Source organism: Gavialis gangeticus, unplaced genomic scaffold (assembly GCF_001723915.1).
Source record: "Gavialis gangeticus isolate Ggan-Ray unplaced genomic scaffold, GavGan_comp1, whole genome shotgun sequence".
Lineage (NCBI taxonomy): Eukaryota > Metazoa > Chordata > Crocodylia > Gavialidae > Gavialis > Gavialis gangeticus.
The window spans coordinates 6,242,789-6,267,382 of NW_017729022.1; the positions used below are offsets into that span (position 1 = coordinate 6,242,789).

At 39.9% G+C, this 24,594-nt stretch overlaps 1 protein-coding gene across 2 annotated transcripts in view; it reads left to right on the forward strand.

Annotated features, from left to right (window-relative positions):
- The window catches only part of DOCK4 (dedicator of cytokinesis 4), a 483,151-nt gene that overhangs the window by 401,482 nt on the left and 57,075 nt on the right, over window positions 1–24,594 (forward strand). Inside the window, exons 31-36 of one of the 2 annotated variants that reach the window (XM_019514562.1) lie at window positions 953–1,101; window positions 2,606–2,691; window positions 8,598–8,624; window positions 8,792–8,887; window positions 11,084–11,144; window positions 16,158–16,251. In XM_019514562.1, coding sequence (XP_019370107.1) covers window positions 953–1,101; window positions 2,606–2,691; window positions 8,598–8,624; window positions 8,792–8,887; window positions 11,084–11,144; window positions 16,158–16,251 — 513 coding nt within the window. The remainder of the gene's footprint in view (window positions 1–952; window positions 1,102–2,605; window positions 2,692–8,597; window positions 8,625–8,791; window positions 8,888–11,083; window positions 11,145–16,157; window positions 16,252–24,594) is intronic. The other variant, XM_019514563.1, reaches the window with a different exon arrangement.

Genomic DNA, 24,594 nt, shown 5'->3' on the forward strand with positions numbered 1-24,594 from the left:
GTTTTGAGACTTCTGCACTGCATAAATTGAATATGATTAATTAATGGCAGAGGTTTAGCTTTGATAGGATAAGGAAATGTTTTGAGAACAATAGAATCCCAACTTGCAAAATCTTTAGACAAAATTTGTACTCTCGTTTTTGGACCCACAACATGAAGGATAGGTGTAAATGTGCATGTTTATGTCTTTCCCCTTTGTGCAGAGAGGGATAGTTAGCTGTGTTAGTCTGCAGCCAGGCAGACTAACTAAATGAGAGATGCATGGCATAAGCTTTCTTAAGCAGCAGACTTGCTTCGTCAGGTGCTGTGATGACATAAGGCCACTGCTTACAGAAGCTGATGCCATACATCTCTCATTTAGTTAGTCTGTAAGGTGCAAATCTATACTGCTTCTCCCCAGTGCATACATGAAATCGGATAATTAGCCACATTTATAGACAAGCACATAGGAGCAATTCATACCTGCAGAAAGGAAACAGTCACTATGAAAACAATGTCCTTAATGCGTTGGTTTCTATAGTAGGAGTAGCTTACTGGTTGCACATCAGCTTTCTGGTTAAGACAGTTAGCTTGATACTAGCCTATGGGAGCATGTCAGAGAGAGTTCTTAAGAAAGTGATGATCATGGAAACTTTTATTTGTCCTTTTCCCCTGTTCCAGATGAACAGTAAAGAGAGTGAACAGTCTTAACAGTGTGAACAGTCATTCATAAACTCAGTGCTTCTTCAGAAATGTGATGCACTAGTCAGACTCTTTTTCCTGCATTGTCCATAGCTGTTGTCTTTTTCCTGGAGTTTAAGAAACACTCCATGCCAGGAATGTTGTTAGCTAACCAAACTGTTTCCGTTTAGACCACCATTTTGTAATCTTCACACAGCAGCCAGTAATGTGGATTGTTCATAACTTACCCAGAAGGGAATCTCTAATTACAGTCAACTTCATTTTAATTTTAGGGGAACATAAACTCCACTTCATCCCAGCATTGATTGGCCCCTTCCTAGAAGTGACATTGATACCTCAGCCAGACTTACGAAATGTAATGATTCCCATTTTCCATGACATGATGGACTGGGAGCAAAGGCGCAGTGGCAACTTTAAACAGGTACCGTATGTGAAGTTTATCAGGGAAGATTGAAATTCAACTCTAACACTGAACAATTAACTCATTAACAAAATCTATAATGGTGCAAAATGGATGAAGAACAACTAATACCTTGCTGTGACCTCAGCTGGAGGGAAATACTTTAAGTCCTTCAAGATGTTAACATCAAAAATTGGCATTACTTTTTTAAGATGAGGGTGAAGTCAGTGTCCAAATTAGCATATTATCAGTAAGGCAGAATTTCACTCGGGGTGACTTTCACTCGGGGTTCTGTAGCAGTAAGGGTTACATTGGTGGGGAAAAATAATTAGGAAGAAAATTAGGAATGATACTATGAAGGTTTACTGAGATGGATTCTACTATCTGCCCTCCCAGTTGACAAAACCCCCTGTTTGTATGAGAAACCAGCCCCTGTGAGGATCCAGCTATTCTTGCCACTCAAGCACTTGCTTAGCCAGCAAGTAAGGAACTACCAAGTGTACCATCTGCTCTTGCAGCTCCCACTTGGTTCCTTCACACTGCTTCAAGCCACTTCGTTCTGCTCTCCTCCCTCCTGCTTTAAATGAAACAAAGAGAGAGTGTTTGAATTAGTTTCAAGCAATGATACGGATTAGTGTGGGATCTCTAACTAGAAACAAAAAACAAACTGAGAGAAGAAGAAGTGCATGCAATGATGTAAGTAGGTGTTTTTTCCCTTTTAATATTTTAGCATGTTATTAGATTTACTTTCAAATTCTTGATAAGGACTAATGGAAAAATAAATCTTGCATAAGCAATATACGAACTTTTTGCTTCTTTCTGTATTGGTCATTGGCTTAATGGCATGCTGGAATTATGATTTACTCTTTAGCAGAGCACTTTCACAATAAAATGGTTAATTCTTGTTTTTAGTTACTAAATATCTTTATTGTTATAAGGAAATTTATTCTAGCATCTTTGCTTCAATAATAAATAGTGATCAGTAATTATTACAATCATCATTGGCTACAAAATCTTTATGCTCTAGCTTTTCTTAACAACTGACTGGGAAATCCATTGCACTAGATTTCCAAAGCAGCATGTTTGAGGCATATTTGAGGTGAGGGGATTCAGCAGTGGCAAGAGTAACTGTGAACCCCAAATTGCCAAAGAGGATAAGTCACCATACAATTAATTAATGGAGGCAAAGAAGGTAGCTTTATATTGAGGTCTTACAGCCTGTGGTAAGAATTCAGTATCATTGGGTTGTATGATTTTTTTTTTATTTGAGTCCATAAATAGATAGCTGCCTTAGCAGCAGCAGCAGCAGCAACAGCAAATGCTGCTCAGCTTATAGGTTTAAGTTACATTATTCCATTTAAATTCTTTTTAAAAAATCCTCAGGAATGGTAGCAGTTTAAAAGAGATTAAATCTTTTGTCATAAAATTCAGTTTTACTTTTTAACCAGTAATTTAGGGGATTTATTTAGTAACCCCTTGTTTTTTCCAAATCTAATTCAAGAAAAAAAATATGTATGTGTTGCAGGTGGAAGCTAAACTGATTGACAAATTGGATAGCTTGATGTCAGAAGGCAAGGGTGATGAAACCTACCGGGAGCTCTTCAATAGCATGTGAGTAATAAATTCCTCTTTAAGTCATTTATTCAGTCCAGTTTGTTAGCTCCTAAAAATGTGTGTGGACTAAAACTACTAAACCAGCTGTGATCCTTGTTTCTTTTGGCAGCTAAGAAATAAGGGCTAATTGCCTACATGAAGACGTTCTTACTGTATCTTCAATAACTGAGCATGTCTTTTTATTTACAGCTATACCTGGGGGGAGAGGCAGTGTATCTTATACCATAAACTATTATTATTCATAATAATTTTGAAATCTGAAAAGCTAGAGATGTTCATTTGTTGGGTGGAGGATGCAGGTGGGGTGTGGGCTTTTTTATATAACCTTGTAAAAGCAAGCAGCTGCTTATTAAATCCGTTTCACAGATGACCAAAACTTGCTATTATCCAAATAAGGTTTTCACTTTTGGATGTTTTGATTGATGTTATGACTGTTTTATTGTGAGCAGGTTACCTTCATATTATAATTATTTTACAAGTGATTATTTGACCACTGCATATATGTTAAGAACTAGCATGTTGTTGATTTATAACAAGAGACTCTTACAGTAGAGGAGGGTAAATGCTGTCCTTTATTCTGGAGCCCTTAGGGTGCTCCACAGGTTATTCCCATCAAATGTAATCACTGATGTCAAATCATGAACTAAACTCTTATCTCCTTTATGTTTCCCAAATTAACTCCAACTCTGTGTAAGACTTCAGTATAAGACTCCGGTAACTTCAGAAGTGGCTATATTGTTCTTCCACTGGGTTTCATGTTGTATGTTTGTTTTCTAATCCTATTAAACATGCAGTGTATTTGTTTTGAGTGACTTCTTTTTAAGTGAGAGAGAAAAATCACATTTAACTCTACAAATAAACTTTATTCATATCTCTGTGCCTGTGCTCTGGCAAACATAACCATCTAGAATCGCAGTCAGAGAAAAAACCCCGGTCTTCTAATATAAGTACTTATGCTCATAACATCCAAAGGAAAGCAGAAATGACTGAATAATGGAGACCTATAACAGAGTATGTTAAAGTATAAACTGTAGTAGTACTTCTTGGAATGTTTAAGTGTAAGCAAAAGTAATAAAAAATAAGAAAAGTTCAAAATCTTTCATAGCAAAGCTTTAAAATAACTTTAAGATAAAACTAACTGTAAGATAAAGTATATAGCATCTGAAATACAGTTCTTGGGGGAAAAACTTAAGCTTTATTGGGAAGTTTTAAATGGGGGAGGCATTATACAAAGAATAGTGGAAGAATAGGTTAAAACTTTTTATAAACCAGTCACTGTATCATAGCATCTGCCTTGACTGAAGGACATAAGTCAAAAGGTATTTAAAGTGGAGACTGTACCTTGTGATTTGAAGAAAGAAAAAATGGCAAAACATGTAAAGGTTTGTGGTCATTATTATACTGGGCATATTACTGACAACACATCAGATTGTTTTTTCTTCCATCAGTAATTTAAACAAATATTATCGAAGGGTTTTGGTGCTGTACTTCCTTGATTTAAAAACAATGCAAATGTGATTAGATTAAGATGTTGATGCAATGATGTACATGTTAACTGAAGAAATTGTGAAATATTAGCATAGTTTTCAAGCAAGTAAGTTTTGAATGTTTTGGCAAAATGAGCTACCAACTATGGGCACGTCTGAACAAAGCACCATAAACTGCACCTGCTCATCATGCTGCTAATTAGCAGTGTGGTGGTTTATTTTGATACCGGGAGATTCCAGTGTCAAAAGAAACCACTGCTGAAAAAAGTGGCATAGCAGAAAGGGAGCCTGGCCGGCCAGAGCCGTTCTCTGGCTGCTGGCCAGGCTCCAAGCAGGCGGCTTGACGCCATTGTTGCTCTAGGAGGTCACCAAGACCCCAGGTAAGACTGTTGGGGCCAGCACAGGTACTGGCCTTAGCCTCCCCTACCCCACCCGGGTCAATTTGCCACGTGCTCCTGAACGTGCATGCTTATCAGGATGCGCCCTATGAGTCTTAAGAATGTCCCCTGATTCATTTTTAATAGGCACTGCTAAGCAAATACAAAATGAAGGAGAGAGAGGTATACTTTTCTTGCATTTTCTGGATATAGGATAATAATTTACATAGTGTTTTGTAGGAGTCTAGGGTTTTGTCCTGTTTCCTCTCTCTGCAGACAGCTGGAATCAAAAAAACTTTTGCATCTCAAGATTCCCAGGCTAACTTAATTTTTTCAGAGCAACATACAAACCTCTTTGCATTGAAGGCACATCAAAGCCAAATTACAAATGTCACTGGACAGGTTTAAACTGTTATAGGCTGTGGGGTTTGATGTTCATAATGAAATATACCATAAAATGCAAGGGGGGGGAAATGTTGCTGCTATTCATTGTTGGACAGGCTTCATCCCAGGAGGCTTAGAAGTGACCAGACAGTAGCTGGCTTGCAATCAGCAAGGCATCATTGGGGACTGTTACTAAAGATGGAGAAGTAAATATTTTGTTGTAATCAAGTACAAATTGCTATATTTGTTGTCCAATGTAATCCACACAGAAAAAGATCTTGATCTCACTTCAAATTGTTACTCTGCGATTAAAAATAATTGAATGTCTTAGTTAAATAACATAGGAATGTTAATTATCAATACTCTGTTGAGAGTTCAGGCTACATCTCTGTAGCATTCTGATCACTTACTCAAACCAGAAGCCATTTTTTAGTTTAAAACCATTGCTCATATGCAAGCCCTTCATTTCCAAAAATTGCTAGTAATTACCTGGTATAGAATTACTGCAACCTTCTAAACTGACTGGGTGAAGCCACCTTCATATCAGGGTCCAATAAAAGTAGCAGGAACAAAATGCTTTTTAGATGAGTCAGTTTATGAAAGGGATTATATAATGCTGTTGCCTCCAGTAGCAAAGATCTGAATTGTTGACCCAGGAGATCCCTTCCACTCCTATGTCCTTATTTTATAATGTATGTATTGCAAAGAGCAACCAGTGCCCTTCAGTGTTTTCAAATGAAATAGAATGTCACTTGCTTCATTGCATCTGCCAGGAGCTCCTCCTAATCCTCCATTCCCCACAACAGTTTTCCTGTGTGCTGCCCTCCCAGCCTCTTTCTATTTCAGGGCATCATTGCAACTCCCCACACATTTCCCAATTCTAGGAACTCTGTATCTTCCATTTCCTGCACCCATGTACCTGATATGTGCGCAACTTCTCCCCCTTTCCTACATCATTGTTCCTTATTTGCTGTCCGGGAAACCCATAGTTGTTTCCCTTCTCTCTTCCATAACGCCTCCATTCCTTCCTTCTCACTGTGGCATGGGGTCTGAGTGCCTCCTGTCACCACACCATCATTCCCCATTCTCTAGCCTAAGCCAGAGGGTCTTTGTTCCCTCCTTTCCACGTTGTTCTTAACTTCCTTCTGCCCTCATGCTAGAAGGATTCTTGTGTCCACCAGAATCAGCAGAGGGGCTCCCTTTAATTCCCTGAAATTTTGGAATTGTTCAATGAGATGTTCAAAAGTTACTGCATTACAGAGAGATAGACAAGTTATCAAATGCCACTGAGTTACACATGTAAGATTTAACAAGTTTGCTTAATAAAGTAAAAAGAAGAAAACTCTGACCATTGTAAGATTGCATTGGGATTCACTTCATCTCCAGTGCCCAATTCAGGTGGGCAGTTACGAGACTCTTTGATCAGTAACACCTGAATACTGCAAGGTGATTATGCTCCAGTATGAGTATGATTAGGGATTAAGCATATAGCAAGGTCAATATCTAAGTATATCCTCTGCACTGGACAGATAAAACTCTCTTTTGTACCCACTCCTTTGTTCTTAAGAGGTACCAAAATGGTTACATGGTGTTCATGATGCCATTTGAGATACTGACTATCCTGCTTTTTTTTTCTTTTTTGGAGTTACCCAAGCATGAAGGTTTAAGTAAAAAGACCCTGCAGATGTGCGTTTATTAGTGCAGAGTCAGGTTTCTTTGCACTGCCTGTCCTGTCCCTCACTTTTGCACAATATTTACAATGCTCTGCACCTGTGCCATATGTCAAGTCCAGTGTCTAACGAGAACTGAATGATGAAGGCAAGCAGGCTTCAAGCCAAAGAAAAAAATGTGTGTGCATGTGGGTGGCTGGTAAGCAAACAGATCTGGGAATGGGATCAAGGAGAAGAGGTATTAAATAAAGTGTGCACAGAATTTCAGACACCATGTTGTGAAGAGAAAGAAGGCAGAGCTGACATGCCAGGCATTTCTTTCTATAAATCTATCTAGATACTGCCATGAGGAAGCCAGGGGATATATTTGAATGGCTCTTGATGTACATATTTGCTCTGTGTTACATCTGTGAAAGGTATGTCATGCAAAAAAGGAGGTATGCACAGAACACAACCTATACAAGTGCCCAATTGGAAAAAAACAATATTTTTCTATGTAAATAAATATTCTTTATCTATCTATCTATCTTTAACATATGTCCACGTATACAGACAGATAACATAGATAGATAATTGTGTACAGTGTGTGAATTTGCATGTGTGCAGACTAATTATTCACATCAAAAGTCATGCTATATTATACCCATAGGAAATTGAACAGGGCATAGTTTATATACTCAGTTAGCATGTAGGGGCTCCTACTGACATGGATTTCAAATGAATCGAGTCTGCTGGAGCATGGAAATTGACATACTCCAGCAGCCTTCCGTGTCATGTGCATCAGCATCCCTGCGCATCCCTTAACTGAAAAAAATGGAGGTGGGCTGCTTTGAAATAAAACGCGTTCAATGAACTTTAGTTCGAAGCTGCCATATTTTCAGTGGGGGGATGCTGATGTGATACACATGATGTGCGGATGCTTTTTAATTAGTGCAGCTTGCTAATTAAAGCACCTGATGCCGCATCCTGGAGCACGTGTAAAATTGCCCTAGGAGTTTTGGAGATCTGTTCAGATGAAGGTCAGTGAAGCTGGGAGCTTCCCTGATGTAGACAGAAGTTCTGATGTTTTATCTACAAGCCTCTAAAGTCCTGCTGAGTATGTGTAAATGGCAGTTTTCAGAGACTTATAACACAGCCAGGTCTAAGTAGATTTTCACGGACACAGAAAAACACCTCTATGACCTCTGGACTCATCATCCTGCCAGATTGCACAATCCTGCACCTCACCATGGAAGTAATGGAACTCCTTATATTAATGACTGTTTGGGTAATGATTTATCATTGGGAAAGCTCTCTGTTTTACCCATACCTCCTTCTCTGAAATGTCTGAATATTTCTTTCTGAAACTTTCAAGAAGCAGATCCTTAGGAAGAAAGAAAATGCAGAAAATTTCAGTCCAAGTGATTAAATAACATAAGGCAATCTTAACAATTATGTTGCTGCCAGCTCCATCTATTATGCCACATTAGTCAGTGTCAATTAGTTTGTTTCAGTGTGTTATCCTAATTTACCTTCATATTAGGGAGAGCAGAGTTTGACATCTTTAGGATCCTTTGGTTCAACAGTTAAATTCATGGAACTGTAAATGCGTAGATAGTATGTACTGAGTGGAGGCTGTTAAATGAAGGGAACACGTTACAAAAAAACCCTCCCTAAATAAAAAGCTTTTTCCTGTTGCAATTACAATATAGTTAAGTTGTGTGGGTGCAGAATTATTGTAGGCGGGAGCAATCCTTACATTAGCAAAGCAGGGTTCCATTGAAAAGGAATCTTAAAATTCTTAATGTTCTCTTCTAGGTAAGTCTTCCCCTTCTTTCTGTTTTCTTAAATGTTTGCATATAATGAATTAAAGAAAAACAAGAAGTATATATTATAATCTAAGGCTTTGAAATATTTGTGTATTTTCTCTCTAATATTTGTGTGCCTTTCGATTTGACATGGCTAACTTAAAAATCCATTTGCTTTGTCACTGCTTCCTGGATTAGAATTCCACTCTTTGGTCCCTATCCTAGGTAAGAATTTGTTTGCAAATTGTGCTGCTTGTAAGAAGAATGTCAAATTAAATCCCTGAATGTTGCAGATATTGCTAAGGCCTCTCAGAAAATGCTGAGAGTAGAGTGGTTGTCATGGTGAAAGATAAAAATAAATGGTGAAAATATTCTGGGTTCACTTTTTCCAGCCTACTGAAGAAAATTGAGCGGGAAACATGGAGAGAAAGTGGCGTTTCATTAATTGCTACTGTAACACGTCTAATGGAAAGGTTACTCGACTACAGGTGAGCAGTTAGCATATTATTTATATTGAGACTATTATAGCACTCAGAAGTCTAACATCAAGGTTACAATCCAGCAGTTTTCTAACAGGAATTTGGAAACTTTCACTAGGAGGTTACTGGTACAGAAGTACCCCAGGATTAGTAGTGATTAGAAATCATTCTCTTACTGCCTTTTCAGAGCCCATTTCAAATTGTAGCTATTTAAATAGTGCCATCTAAGATTAGCCCCAGGCATACTTATTGTAAGGAGCTAATTAGACAACACCGAGGGGTGGAGAAGGGATGTAGTTTCATCCTCCTCTTTATAAATGGGAAACAGAGGCATGGAAAGGGTTAATGACTTACCCAAAGTCACACATGAAGTCTGTGGTTGAACCAAGACCTGGACTCAATTCTCCTGAATCTGCATCTAGTTCCTTAATCACTGGGGCTCTACAGTTGATCTAAGGCCCCTGGCAGAAGTTACACTTAAGACATGATTAAACAGGGAATCCTATCTTTAGCAAACCAGCCACTCATTCAAGCAATTAATGGTGCAATAAAATAAAGCAGGGAATAAGCCACTAATTTATTTCATAAAACAAGCATAATAACTTTTTGGCTGGTTCTTGCTCTGCCCTGAATTGAACATGTGGCTGCTCCCAGCCTCAGGAGTGCACCAGAGCCCTTCAAGACTCGAGCGTATTCCTGTGGCTACAAGCACTGGTAAGCTGATTGGGGCTCCCATCCATGGGAGTGCATCTGAGCCTTTGGCCAAGCTTGGAGCCAAGGAGCCTTATGCGCCCCTGCAGCTGGGAGTGTCAGGCAGCCGACCAGTACTCCCAGCCACGGGAGCACCAGGCCCCAGCTTGTTACTTGCCAGTGCAAAGGGATCCTGAGATCATGATCCTGTGTTCTCCCTACACCAGCAATAGCAAGTGACTGGGATCTGATCCCAAATCCCATGGCGCCTTTAAATGAATGTCTGCCAGGGGCCTAAATGACATGCATCACAATGTCTACTCTCAGAGTTGCTGTCCTCTTTTACAGTTTGAGATGAAAGTTGAAGTATGTAGTCAACAGGGAGCCGGGGTTCTTGGCTCCTCAGGCATATCCATCCTATACCTCTTCAGAGATTATCGGTGCTATGACCTCCACACTTGTCAGTCCAGTATGTTTTAAAGCACTGTATTCACCAGCAGGTTTTAAAATAACATCTTCCACTATTAAGTTGATTAACTGATGTGTGCATCAGTGTTCAAAATTCACCTTATTTGTTCATTTTCTTAGGAATTAAGTGTGTATAATTATTCTTCATTTTAATCTAGAGTTGCCACAGTGGTGCTATTTTTAGTGTATGTGCTGTAACTAGATTGGAGTGCTGTCCATGAGTAGAGAGATGTAGCTAACTGTTAGTTTGAGGTCAGGCAGAAGGCTGAGTAGATCTGATCTGCAATTTATAGACTAAATCAGAGGTGTATAGCATATGCTTTTGTAAGCAGAGGGTTTACTTCATAAGATGCTGTCATCTGTCAAAGTAACTGCTTACAAAAGCATATGCGTTTATGTCTCTGATTTAGTTAGTTGGTAAGGTGCACATCTACCCAGCCTTCTTCCTGACTTCAGATTAACACAGCTAACTCTGTCTCTGTAATTAGATGCCTCACATATCTTAACATTTAACCTAGAGTTAGGTTATCAACCTCTCCAAATGGTGATGATACTTAGCTTTTACAATAGTGTGGATCTCAGAGCTCATTATAATGGAAGTTGGGGCTCCAAAGTGCATGTTTGCAAGTGGGTGTTCCCTGCTTGCATGCATCTAGCCCAGGCTGTGCCTGAGAGAATTGCTCTGCAGGGCATTTCCCTGGGCATTCCTACAAGAACAGAGCGATGGGATTGGGGATGCAGTTGCAAATACCTTTTGGGAAATCCCCTGCAGGGGATTCTCCTGCTCCCCAACAAGAAGGGGCACATCTGTAAGCAGGGATTTTTCACTGCTTGCAGATGCACTCCATGTAGGGGCTTGGCATCCAGGGACATCTGTAGATGTCTCTGGAGCATGATCAGCCTCTCCCCGCACTCCACCCCCATGAGGTCTGCTTCCAGCCTAAGCTCCTCAATTCTGTTTTATAGGATGTGTTTCTTGTTCAAAGGGCAAACCATTGCTTCATTCCATACTTCAGATATCTCTGACTTTGCTCTTTTTTGTTTTAGGGACTGCATGAAAATGGGGGAAGTGGATGGTAAAAAGATTGGCTGCACTGTTAGCTTGTTGGTTCGTATAATGATCTTTATCTCTTTTTGCCTCAAGAAATAAATGTTCTATGGTAAACACTTAAAGACTTGGGTAAGGTTTATTAACCTGTTTCTTTGTTCCAAACTGCAGGTTTAATTAATGCCACTGAATTCACATATTACACTAATGATATAAAATATTTATGTTGCCTTAAAATGCACACTATAGTACTATGCTAGGAATACTAGCTACTGTGATATGCTGCATTGCCTAGGGCCTGATTTAGGTTTTGATCTAATTTTGTCTAGGCTGAATTTTTTTTCTTGTGCTTTTGCCTAAGTATTTGTAGTTTGGCTCTGAGGAACCCCCAAATATCATTCAATAGGGGAGTTAATAAAACTTATTAACAGGTGAGTTTCACATGAAATACCAGTGAAACTTCTTCTGTTGTGTGATTAAAACAACACACAACAAAACTCACCTAGATTTCTGCCTCTGGCATTTCCCTTCCCCAGCAATGGGGCCTGGTTACTTTTCCGTATGAGGATTAACTGCTGAGTAGTGGTTGGTCTCCCTCTCTTCTCCTTCAATGCCAGTCCTGTGAGGCCCTTGTCTCATTTTAGAGCTGAGATACCAGCACTCCAGTTATGTTCAGATTATGAATTCTTAGTATGAATACTATTTTCTATTGCTTATTCCTTTTTAGTGAAGGCTGTTGTTATATTAGCCTAAGATTGTTTAAAGGCATTCTGAATTTTTGTGACCTTTAGAATAGTTTCAAGCTTCTCTATGAAATAATGCAGCAGGTGCCAACTTTCATGAGAGAGCTTCCAAACGCTGTATTTTTATCCAGGGAGTACAAACAGAATGAGCTTGTAAGGATTTCTTCTGTAGGGACACAGTACTATCCAAAGAAGAGAAATTCTTGGTCTATAGTTATGGGACAATTTATTACAGGGTTCACTCCCTTTGTCACATACGCAAAGCACATGAAATACTGTAACAATATTCTAGAATGGGATTTCCCAAAGTTTGGTAAACTGTTACCAGGCTAAGAAACATTTCATTGCTCTTTTCTCAAGGATCATTAATCTCCTGATAAATTTTAAAGCTATTGCTGTACCATATAAACAACTAAAGTAATTTTAGAGACAACTTTAATTTAAGTATAAATCCTTTAAAACAATCATTATTCTGTGTGGATTTTTGTTGGTGATATTTTTTTTGGACAAATTGCATGGTTGGGATAGACTTAGACAAGTTTCAAAAGCAGTGCAATCTTCAGGTCAGTACCAACACAACCATTATTTGGCACCACAGATAAATCTCTCTTGCTCTGAAAAAAATATGCATCCAAGGTTTAACTGGGGCATTACACAAACCGAAAGTATTTTCAGTCCATGGGAAGCTGGAATGCTTTGTTTTTAAGAGAAACCTGTCTTATGGAGACAAGAGGGTGGAAATGGCATGAAAATGGATTTGCAGCTAAAGCTGAGTGCTGAGTTCCTGGCTAGAGCAAGTCTTTTGTGAGTCTTGTCACTGGAAAAGCCTGTCATTTTGTTTTGCAGCATCAGCAGTACCTTGATGAAGAAGGTTGGTAATCCACTTTTGTCTCCTCTAGGCATCAGTTTATATGCTGATCCTGTTTAAATGACTGTTCCATACCCTTTGTGATGTCTTAAGCAAGGGGATGTCTACAATTTCCTTTTGTGTGTGTGTGTAGGGAATCCAGTTTTTAAGTTTTTGATGAATGGTTCTACCCTGTCGTGCAGAATATCACTATTTCAACCTCCAGGATAATTCCAGCTTGCTTACAAGCCCTAGAGATCCACAAGATAGATTTACCAGCAGTCCAAAATGAATGTCTGAAGAGTGCTAATCATTCATTAAAGCTTGCATTTCTGCTCTTATTTTGAAGAATCAAATCGGCTTTTGCTGTGTGAGCCAGTCTCACTTCAGCTTGAAAGAAGAGCTGTTGGTGAAAGAAATTCCAGCCATCACAAGAGTAGTGTAGAATGCTGTGAAGTGATTAGCTCACTTATTAATGAAGCTCACTCTCTTAATATCTTCTCAAAGGATTTGGCAGAAGTTTTAAGATCTTTTTTTAGCAGCAAAAGAGTGGAAATTAAATTAATAATTCTTGAAGCATTAGAATGCAGGATTCTGGATTCAAGTGACCTGACTGCTACTCTTGCACCCTACTGAATTGAAGTTCTTAGTGTAGACTAGAATATACTACTTGCACTGAACATGGATATATTTTGAGTGCTTCCTAAAGCTTCTCAAATACCATTCTCCTAAAGTGCATGCTCTTGCAGCAAGCCTTCTCCAGCAGACCCATCACAGTAATGTTCTCTCTCTCAAACATTATGATATGTAGCACCAGACAGTTGCATGGTTTTTAGGGGTGGCCACCCTGTGGCTCCAGAGTCCAAACTTCCGAGTCCAAACTGAGTAATGTGCTCACTGTGAGTAGTTGTGTCATGTGACATGACGTAATGACTGTGGAAGCTGGTCACCATCTGCTTGTGCAAAGATTCAAGGATGCATATTAACTTCTGAAGAGCCGCATGTGGCTCTGGAGCTGTGGGTTGGCCACCCCTGGTTTAGCTCATCAGGTTGAATGGCTAAGCAGCTAGTTTTTAGATTTTTTTCTGTTTTAAACCAGACATCCCCAACCAGGTCATTAATGTGGCTCAAAACTGTGTTGTTTGTTACTGATCCTATACCTTTTGAAACCATGTCTGAGAGACAAGGAACAGGAAGACTTTCTGCTCTTATATGCACCATATGCTGTCATGTCATTTGCAGAGACACCACCCAAACAGCATATGTTCATGTTGATAGTTGTCACTTTGACAAAGGGTTGTTGAATTTTTCCAACTTATACTTTTATCCAGAAAAAAAATGTGCATTGATGATGTCTGATTTCTAAATATTTGACCTTTTTGGAAGGCTTCAGGCTCTTTGTAGCCAGCACTTCTGAATATACCACACATTATGGCTTGGAATCATTAGATGAAAATCCCCAGTACATATTTATTATTAAATATGTATATATTGCTTTTAATGAAGAAACCTGCTCTCTGTATCATGAAATGCTCTGTCCTTTGGTCAGAAATGAACTTTGTCAAAGAACCTGAGGACTTATACAGATAGTCATGTTAAAATAGCAGAGCCTTCCACCCTCAGCAATTAGAATCAATATGTCTGGTATTCCAATTCAGTGCCACATTTCATTGTGATTTACATGCATGAGTACCTGCACTTTTGCATTGTACATAATGTTTTTAATGAGTCTAGTGTGGGTTTGCATATGGTAGATTTAGATGCACTTGCAGATACAGATTTAATACTCCTTTCCATCATGAGCTCTAGAAACCTGCTCTACCACTAGTTGGAGTTCTTGGATTGTTATGCATTCTTTTTGTTGTCCATTAAAAATATCCATTTATTTTTGTAATATCTCACATTTTTGCTGTGACTTTTTACAATTGTTTACCCCCAAACTGCTTCTATAATGCTCCTTACACCTTTCACACTTTAGTACCTGTAATCTGGAACTGGGAAAACTGTGACATGGAATAAAAATATCCAATTATCCAAGAGAGGGGGACACAGTCAATGCTGGTAGCCCCACAAGTGATACACAGTTTATATAACATGGAACCAATGTAAACCAGGGCAGTTCCAAAGAGGATGGAATTAGACTGCTTGCAGTAGTGGCAGATGACAGGACAAGAAGGCAATGGTCTTAAGTTGCAGCAAGGGAAGTTTAGGTTAGCTATTAAGAAGAACTTTCTCACTAGGAGGGTAGTAAAACACTAGAACAGGTTGTCCAGAGAAGTGGTGGAATCTCCATCCTTGGAGATTTTTAAGACTCGGCTAGACAAAGCTTTGGCTGGGATGATCTGGTTGGCGATGGTCCTGTTCTGAGCAGGAGGTAGGACTAGATGACCTCCTGAGGTCCCTTTCAACCCTAATTATCTGTGTTTCTATGAACAGATTATACTCGTTAACATGGATCATCCTGTAGCATTGATAATGTATGATGCTATAATCTGTCTTGATCCAAGTAGCTTGGTGCCAACATTAAGTGTTGCACGGTGATATATATTTGCTTGCCCTGAAACCCGATATTCAAGATGACAATATTTATGGGTTACTGTAGAACACTCCTCTTCTACCTTGCAGTGCCTGGTTTAGTGCCTGTATTAACCCAACAGAATGAAATGTTGAGTATCATGAACTAGAGTGAAAAAGTGCACATATGTTACCCATTTACCACAGTGTCAGTCAAAAGAGTCACACATCTAGAGATATCTAAGCAATTCTGAAAACTTGATTCCATGCCTTTGGACAAAAGTTGAAAATAGATCTTTGTTTTTTTTTCCTCATTTCAGCCATAGTATTCAGTAGTTGTGCATTAGTTATCAGTTTTATGAACATATCTCAAGGTTGAAGAAATCACATTTTTCATTCAGGGTCATGTTGTTTACAACACTTGAATAGCTCTTTCTAATATCACCAAAGTCCTTCTGGCATTTAGCTGTCACATACTGAAGAGGAAACATCCTTACAGTAGATATTTTGTTAAAACATGCATACTAAAGTCAAAGTACTTTCAGTTTTAAAATCAATATAGAATTTTCAACAAGATATTAAATGGCCTTGGTGAAGTATATATGTATTTTGAATGGCTAAATGATATAATAATTATATTATTAAATTATATAAATCAAATATATAAAAGGACTTCATATGGGACTTTAGTTCAAATAGATTCTGCTTTTGTACCTCCAAGATTTAAAAAGTATTCATTCCTGTTCTACACAAAATTTAAGAATCCTATTTATAAGAGGCTATGTACTTTTAATGCTAAATGTAATGCATCTTTACAGCTTGCCTTTGTAAACATGAAACTTTTAAAAAACTTGAATAAATTTCTCTAATGCTACATCAGATGCATACATTGTGTACACACTTTCCAACTATTTATTTTATTGTCTTTAGCAAAAACATTGTTTGATCATCTATATAATTTTATTGCAGAATTTTTATAAGACTGAATTGAATAAAGAAGAGATGTATATTCGGTATATTCATAAGCTTTATGACCTTCATCTGAAAGCACAAAACTTCACAGGTAATTTATTACATGTGACCTAGAAAAATATATTTAGGGCTGGATTCTGACTTACCATTCTTTTTTATAGTCATATTGAACTCACAGGCTATAAGAAATCTCCTTTGACCTCTCTGCAGGTCTCCCAGATCTTAGATTAACCGAGTAGAGTAGATGGGGGTTCTTATTGGCTCATTGTCTCCCTAAGCAGGTGAACAAGGAATAGTGAGAATTTCTCTCTATTTCTCCTACTCACCACCTCTGCTCCTTGCTGGACAGAAGGGTGAATTTTCGTGAAGTGGTGCCACATTGGGGAAATAGTAATTTATTGCTCGTGTAGACAAACAATACATTGATTACTCCTTCCAACCCCAGCAAGGAAAAATGAAGGGAGGATTTGTGGCTCAGTTGGGTGTCTTTGAGTCACAATGCCTTCTGGTGCTACTGCTGGGTTGACGCTGCCTACAGCCCAGCCCACACTGTGCTAGAAGTCTCAATTTAGCCTGTATTAATTCAGAAGCCTAACTCTGAATTAAATAGAGGAACTTTAGGTTTTGCATTCTTTTTTTTAACAATTATATAAGAGTTCAGTGGGCTTAGTCAAATCAAATGCATTGCCACCCTGAGTTTGAATTGCGAGGGGTTTGGAAACTTCATGTGTTTATCACGAATGAAAAGGAAATATGGCAAAAATTGTTTTCTTATACAAATTAGCTGTAAAACATAAAGAGAGAATTTGGATTTTCACTAAGTTGTGTATTATCCACTGTGTTGTTCTTTTCACATGATATTAGGGTCAGAAAAGTACTATTAAACTATCTTGTCTCCCTTCCTGTCTATCATAAGCCATAAAATATTACCTAGTGGGTTCATATTCAGGAATTTGATTCATAATGTAGTTATGCACTGGGCAAAGTCATGTGGAGATTTGCAGTGAAGTGTGTTCGGTATGCTAATGACACTCAGCTCTCTCTCTTATCTCATCTGACCTGGGCCCTGCAGTTTCTGTCCTTTCTCAGTGCCTGGCTACAATTGTGGATTAGATGTGGAGAAACCAATTGAAGCGGATGCTAGACAAGGAAGAGGTGATGGTGGTGGGCATCCACATGACCTAGGGGGGTTGGGGTACCTATTATTGTTAGAGTTCAGCCTCCCCTTGTCAGGTTCACAGCCTTGGGGTACTTCTGGATCCTGTACTGCACCTGGGTCTGCAAGTGGTGTGCAGAGCCTTTTCACCAACTCCATCTAGAGAAGGCTGTGACCTTTTCTTTGATATTCAGAAATGGCCCATCATCCATGTCTTTGTAGACTCAAGGCTAGACTACTGCAGTGCCTTTTGTGAGGCTGCCCATAAATACTGTCTGGAGACTGCAGCTTGTGCTGAATGTTGCACTCCCTTCTGATGGGGGTGAGTTACCAGGAGCACATAACTCCAGTGCTTCTGAGTTTGCACTGGCTTCCAGTAGCTTTCCAGGTATAATTCAAGGTTAGGGTAACCACCTTTTGAAAATGGAAAAGCGGGACACATGCCCACTTGTTCCCCCCCAATGGGTGGCAAAGCTGGAGTGGAGCCCATTGGGGGTGAGGGAGAATGCAGATTCCCAACCCTGCTGTGCTTCCCCCTGGGACCACCACAGGCCAGCAGGCAGGACCTGGCATCAGAGGCTGGAGAGGCTTTGTTCTGTCGCTGCAGGTAGCTACAAGCCAACCATGCCACTATGATGAGGCACCCTCCTGCCCACCCGGCAGTAGTGGGGGCAGTGGTAGTAGTGCAAAGTTACCCCACACTGCTGCCGGTGGGGGCAGTGGTAGTAGTGCAAAGTTACCCCACACTGCTGCCGGGCGGGCAGAGGGGTGCCTTGCCATGGCATGGCTGGCACAGGGCTCCCAGCAGGGGCTGCACTGAGCCTCCCCACCCCACTCCACCTTCCAGCACCAGGTCTCGCTCGCTGGCCTGCAGAGGCCCCCAAGGGAGGGCTGCAGGGTGAGGAGTGACAAGCCTGCAGTGGGCAGCCCACCTCAGCCCCCCACCCCACACGCAAATCTGGGGGGTATGTGCTCCCCCACGTTCCCCACCCAGGGAGTGCAGGCAGTAGTGGGGAGTCAGCCCACCCTCCCACCGCCTCCTGGACAAGCTGCCCATAGCTCCATTCCATTCCCTGGCTGGGTCCCACGGCCATGCATTCCCATCTGGGTCCCAGGCCCCATGCACTGCCCTAGTGGGGCAGCACCCCCAACCCCAGCCAGCAACCCTGCCCCACTCCCTCCCTCACCATGGGGGCCTGAAGCTGCCCCCCCACCCCGTACTTACCTGCAGGCAGTTGGGGGAGCTGCTCTCCACCATGGCCTGGCTGTATTGCTACCCATGTGCATGCATACGCTTGCAGACACATACACATGCCCCCACTTCCCGCTCCTTCCAGCCCCAATCAGCCCCTTGCAGCCTGGAACTCTGCCGGCCTGTAAGGAGAAACCTGCTGTTTCCCACATTTTTCTGCAGTGAACAGAAAACCCCAATCCTTGCACATGATACTGGGACAATAGTTAACTATGTCCAGGGGAATCTGGGACAAATGCTGTCCTGGAGTTATTCAGCTCAGGACCATGACTTGATCTTTAAATTTTGGGACTGTCCTGCCCCACTAGAGACAGGTGGTCACCTTATTCAAGGTGCTGGTTTTGATCAAAAAGGCTCTTAATGGCATAGGCCCTATATGTGGAAGGGAACACCTTCTCCCTTATACCACATCACATTCCCTAAGGTCAGCCAAGAGCAGCTTCCTGTAAGTACCATCAGTGTGTCAAATTCACTAGGCAGAAATGTATGGAGGTTATTCTTGGTAATTGCCTGTCAGCTTTGGAACTCCCTTCCCCTTGAGGCCTGCCAGAACCCAAGCTTGGATATGGATTGGATGCACTAAATGACCTTTCTCTTCGGGTGAGGCTTTAGGAGGGAAGGCCAAGCTGGAATAGTGTTTAGGAGATTTGCTTTATAGTTTATTTTAGTGCTTAATGGGTTTTATAAGCTATTTTGTTTTTCCTGTTCCAAGTGAATTCCAAGTGAATACTTGTTTGCTTGCTTTATAAGTTATTTTCCTGTCTTCTGTAAGCTCACCTGAGCCTTTTCAGGGAAGAGTGGCAAATCAATCTAATAAATGAATAAATAAATACACTACCTAGTTCTGTGCCTGTGGCTGCAAGCTAACTATGCACTGTTTAAAGTAATTCCTGTTTGTTGAGATATCTGGGGCTTAATCCCAGCTGTTACCTGTTCAGCTAAAAACCTTCAGCTGTTCCCTAAGGAGTTCCACATTTCACTTGTAAGGCTCCAATTATCAAAATTACTACTACATTAAAAAAATAAAGTAGACATACCTACTGAGCAAGGCATGTGGAATATAAGCTGCACTGGACCTTTTTGTAGATCTCCTAAAACACAGAGCATAGTAGAACAACTTGATTCCATTTATGTGGCCTTTGTCTGCTTAACATGTTGGTAGACTGGGTAAATGTATTGAGAAGGAGAGGCACTTTAATGACCTCATATGGTTTATGTGTATTGTAGCATGTAGCATATGATTTTGCTTACTACTGAGCCAATGCATTTGACACGGCCATAATTTTTTTTGAGACAGAAGCTATATCTTCTGATTTTTAATATAATAGATGAGAACAATATTAACAAAACATCTCCATCAGAGTTTTGTGTTTTCTGTACATTTATTATTATTCAAAATGTATGACTTCTGCATTTTTCCGCATGATAAATCCCATGGCTCTTTCATGTTTTGCTCTTATGAGCAGATCTGTCTTAGAAAAGAGATTAGATTAAGAAAAAATTAGCTTCCACTCTTAACAAAGACCAGAAGCAGTGCTTTCAGTGAAAAACAAGGTCCAAACTAATCTCTTAGGATACTGACCCCTGTCAAGGGCCAGTGGAACTGGAAATAAAGTTAAGTCTCAGTACTATTCCATTGTAGTACACCTTTATTTCACTAAGAAGTTTCACTCTTTTTTTTAACTCATTTATTTTATCTGTTTTCACTGTACGATTTTCTGCACTGTTTCAAATTTTAATAATTCTTTGTGGGGAAAAAAAAGGTCTTTTCTAATCTAATATCCATCTTAAATCTGTCCCCTCACAGCTTCCAGTCATAGCTATACATTTAATCCCCTCATGGCTAAAATATTTATTGTACTATAATGTCCTTTTTACATACCCTTAAAGACCTGAAAATTGTAATGAGATAACCTTTCAGTTTTCATTTATCTTAGAAGTGTCTAACTTTTTTAACCTTTCCTCATAACTTGAATTTCTAATGCCGTGAACCAACATTGTTGCCCTTCTCTTTGTTTTTCGTTTTTTTGGATGCATGGGGGATCTCTTAGTGGTGTTGGCAAATTATTAATATATACCATACATTATATACAACAATTCACAAGTACTGACTTGTATTACAACAGACTTTGAAAGCCAAGAAATTGCATGATAAATTAAAAGGAAAGGAACAGTAAGAAAACTGAAGGCCCATAAGTTTAACGTGTTTTTACTTCAATCTAAAATTTACAAAAGTCAGTTTTTGGATTCTGAACATAGTTAGCTGCAAGGACTTGAAGGGGAGGGGTGTAGATACTCAGTCTAGTGTAAAGAAAGAACAGGTTGGAGATTATTTAGATAAACTGAGTGTTTGCATATCAGCATGGCCTGGTGAGATTATTTGTAGAACAATCAAGGAAGAGCAATCACGGTTGACGTAATTGTAGATCCATTGTAGAGAATTCATGGCAAATAGGTGGGGTCCCAAAAAACTGGAGAAGGGAAACCAGAATAGTGCCTTTTTTTGAGAGAAGGGGAAGCAGAAAAACACCAAGAACTGTAGACTGGTCACTCTAACTGTGGTACCTGGAATGGTAGTCAAACGTATTATTGTTGATTATTTTTTTTAGCACCCAAAGAATAACAAAGTGGTTAGTAACAACCAAGTGTGGGTTTGTTGAAAGCATGTCATGCCTAACTAACTTATTTCCTTCTGTGACAAAGCAATGGGCTATGTAAATCAAAGCAGTCACCTAACTTGACTTGAGTGAAACTTTGAATGCTACCTCCCAGAGCATTCTCTTAAGTAAGCTAAGGAAATACGGTGTAGGTAAGAAGTAGCCAACTTGCAGCATACATGCCACATGTGGCACGGGCAGCCCCTGTGAGTGACGTGATAGATCAGCGAGGGGAAAGGCAGAACAATGGCAGAGAAGGCAAGGAGCAAGAATGCAGAGCAGCATATTGGGTGGGGAGAACAAAACAGAGTAGCAGATCTTGCCAAGGAAAGGAATTGGAAGGGCACTTGGGGAGGGTGCAGGGCTAATTTGTGGCATGTCTGCCAAAAAAGGTTAGTCCTCTATTACTCTAAATGAAACTGTTATAAGGTGTGTGCATAACTACTTGGGTAATTGTTCTCAAAATGCAGTCATCAATAGCTCAGTGTCAGATTAGGAGAATGCATCAAGTAGAATCTGTTCTGAGTCCAGTTCTGTTTAATATTTTTATTAGTGGCTTGGAGGATGGAATTGACTGTATCTGTAATAAGTCTGTGAATGCCAGAACCAAATTGGATTAGGCAGCAAACACTTGAGAGCAGGGGTCAGCGACCTTTTCTAATAGTGGAATAGCGCTTGCACCTTGGCCACTGCTGCCGGCCTCTGATCCCCTGTTACCATTCCAGCCATCCCTGTTCTATGCAGAGAGCTACTTTCCCCCCTTTCCCCCAATATATCCTTACCCCAAAAATGTGAAAAGCACAGCGAACAACAATTTAGACCAGTTAATTTGGCGCCAAGGATGTGCAAATGTTGCAGTGAAAAGAGGAGAAAGTAGGTAGCCCTCTGCACAGACCAGGCATGGCTGGAATGGCAACAGTCAGCCAGTCAGCTGCCATTAAAATGGCTGGGCAGCAGCAGGGGATTGGCATGACATTAATAAAATGTGGAATAGATCAAACCTTTGTGAGCTGGATCTGGTCTGTGGGCCATTGGTTGCTGACCCCTGCTTCAGAGGAAAGGGTTAGAGTTCAAAATCACCTTGATAATTAGGAAAAATATGTGAAATAAATAGATTGAAATTCAGTAGCAGAAGACAGAAAGTGGTGCACTTAGGAAGTAATAATCAAAAGCTCAAGATCAGAATTTAGATACAAAACAGGAAATGGGCTAGCTTGTATTCCTGCAGAAAAACATTTGGGGATGTTAGTAGATTGTAATCTGATTATGAGTAAATAGCATATTATTGTTGCAAGAAAAGCTAATAGAATACTGGGATGTATTAATAAGGTGTTCTGCGCAAGTCACACAAAGTGATTCTTCCATTTTGTTTAGTCCAGAGGTGGCCTAAGCTGGTGTACTTTGTCCAGTTTTGAGCATCAAACTTCAAGAAAGATACAGACAAATGGAAAGATTCCAGAGGAAAGCACAAAAATTATTATCAGTCTAGAAAGGAAGGCTGGAAGAGCTGAAATTATTTAGACTAGGGATGAGAAGACCGAGGGAAGACTTAATAACAGTCTTTAAATACAAAAAGGCTATTATAAGAGAATGGTGGTCAGTTATTTTGAGGGGATGGGGGAATTGCAATAAAAGCAGGTTAGGTTAGATATTAGAATTTTCTAACTATGATGATGATTTAAACATAGGAGCTGATTACCAGCCAGTGTTGTAGAATCTGAATCTCTAGAAGTAGAAGTGGTTAAGTGCAGGTTATGCACACTTTAAACAGGGATGAACCTCTCTCTTGTAGAGGGTTGGACTTGAACAAACAGCCAATTTTTCTATGATTCTTTTTTATTGTGTATTCATACTTTGTAGCCTTTTAGCAGTAAAGAGCACAAAACTGTATCAACCTTATTGCAGTTTATTTTAAATAATAGTGCAAGATAGTATGTTTGACATCTTAACTCAGTGATTTTTAGGCTGAGGCTCTCAAGCCTCAAGTGGCTTTCAAGTTATCACCTGCAGCCAGCCCCACACTGAAAATAGTATCAAGGGGAGGGGGGAGTGTGCTTATCTGTGTGTTTTCACTTTGTGCACTTTGTGGGTATGTCTTTCTTATATCCATGAATAATGAAATGCATGTGCTATCTGCCTTAGAAGCCTCCAGTTTCTTTTGAAATGGAGCATGTTTACCACAACATCCCTAGGGGTGTGCATGTTGTTGTATCTGTTTGGTTAACACTGATTACTGTCTTAAATATAAAATTGCAGAGAAAAAAACAACATGATTAAGGCAGCAAGTCAAGCACTTAAAAGATACGAACTGCCGAAACTGAAGCTGGCTATGCAATGTTAATTCATCTCTCTTGTGCATATTCATTTTGATACATTTTTAAATTATATGATCACATGCTATTCTTCCATGGGTCCTCTCATTCATTCAGAAGGAATGTGCTAACTAAATGATTGGTTGTTTGATGCTACGTTTTATCTTCATTATTCAGCATGTGTCTGAATGCCTTATTTACTACATATTGTTTTAACTGTGCTAAAGGCAGGTTTTGTATGATTACCGTGGCTGTGATATTACAAATATTCATTAAACCAACTTCCCTTTATGCTGAAAGGATGAGAACTGAAGCACGGAGGGTCTGTCTACGCTGATATTTAGGGTCAACTTTAACCTGAAGCAAGTGTATTGCCCTTCCCTGTCTAAAGCACACCTTATTGCCTACATCACAGCCATTTACACTGCTGTTTATATGTAAAATGGTAATAATCTAGGACTTGGTCTAGTCTCTTCTGGGTTTGTCTCCACCTACCGACAGTAGAGAGAGGAAAGCAGGAGTGCAGAAGGGCAGGGAAGAAGTCAGGGGGTTGGTGTCAGGGGAAGACTTGTGCTTTAGGCTTGCGCTGTCAGGTAGGTCCAAATACTCTGCATAAAGAGGCAGGCCTAGAAGGCAAGGGAGGAATAAGGTCACTCTAGTGCCCAGAATGTTGGCAGAGCTTCCAGGATTAGGTTAAAACTGCTGTTCAGGGCTCAAATTTGAGTGGTCAGCAGATATGGGATTAGGATCAATTTTCAAGTTAACCCTAACTAGCAGTATACCCCGAGAGATTAAAATCAAAATTATCCACTAATTTTGGTTTCCCAGTTTGAGATGTGTAGGATCTATTTCTGATTGTTCAATGTATGTAACATTTTGTAGCACTTTCTGGATTTGTCTGTACAATTTAAAGCAGTTGCATGTAGTGATGCCCCAATCTGAGTCTCTCACTGGAAACAATGTCAGCATGGCATTGTGCCTAAGTTAATGAGAGCTGCTTCCCAGGAGAATAAATTAGCCAGTGCACTGTCATGCTAACTCAATTATGCTGCTTCTG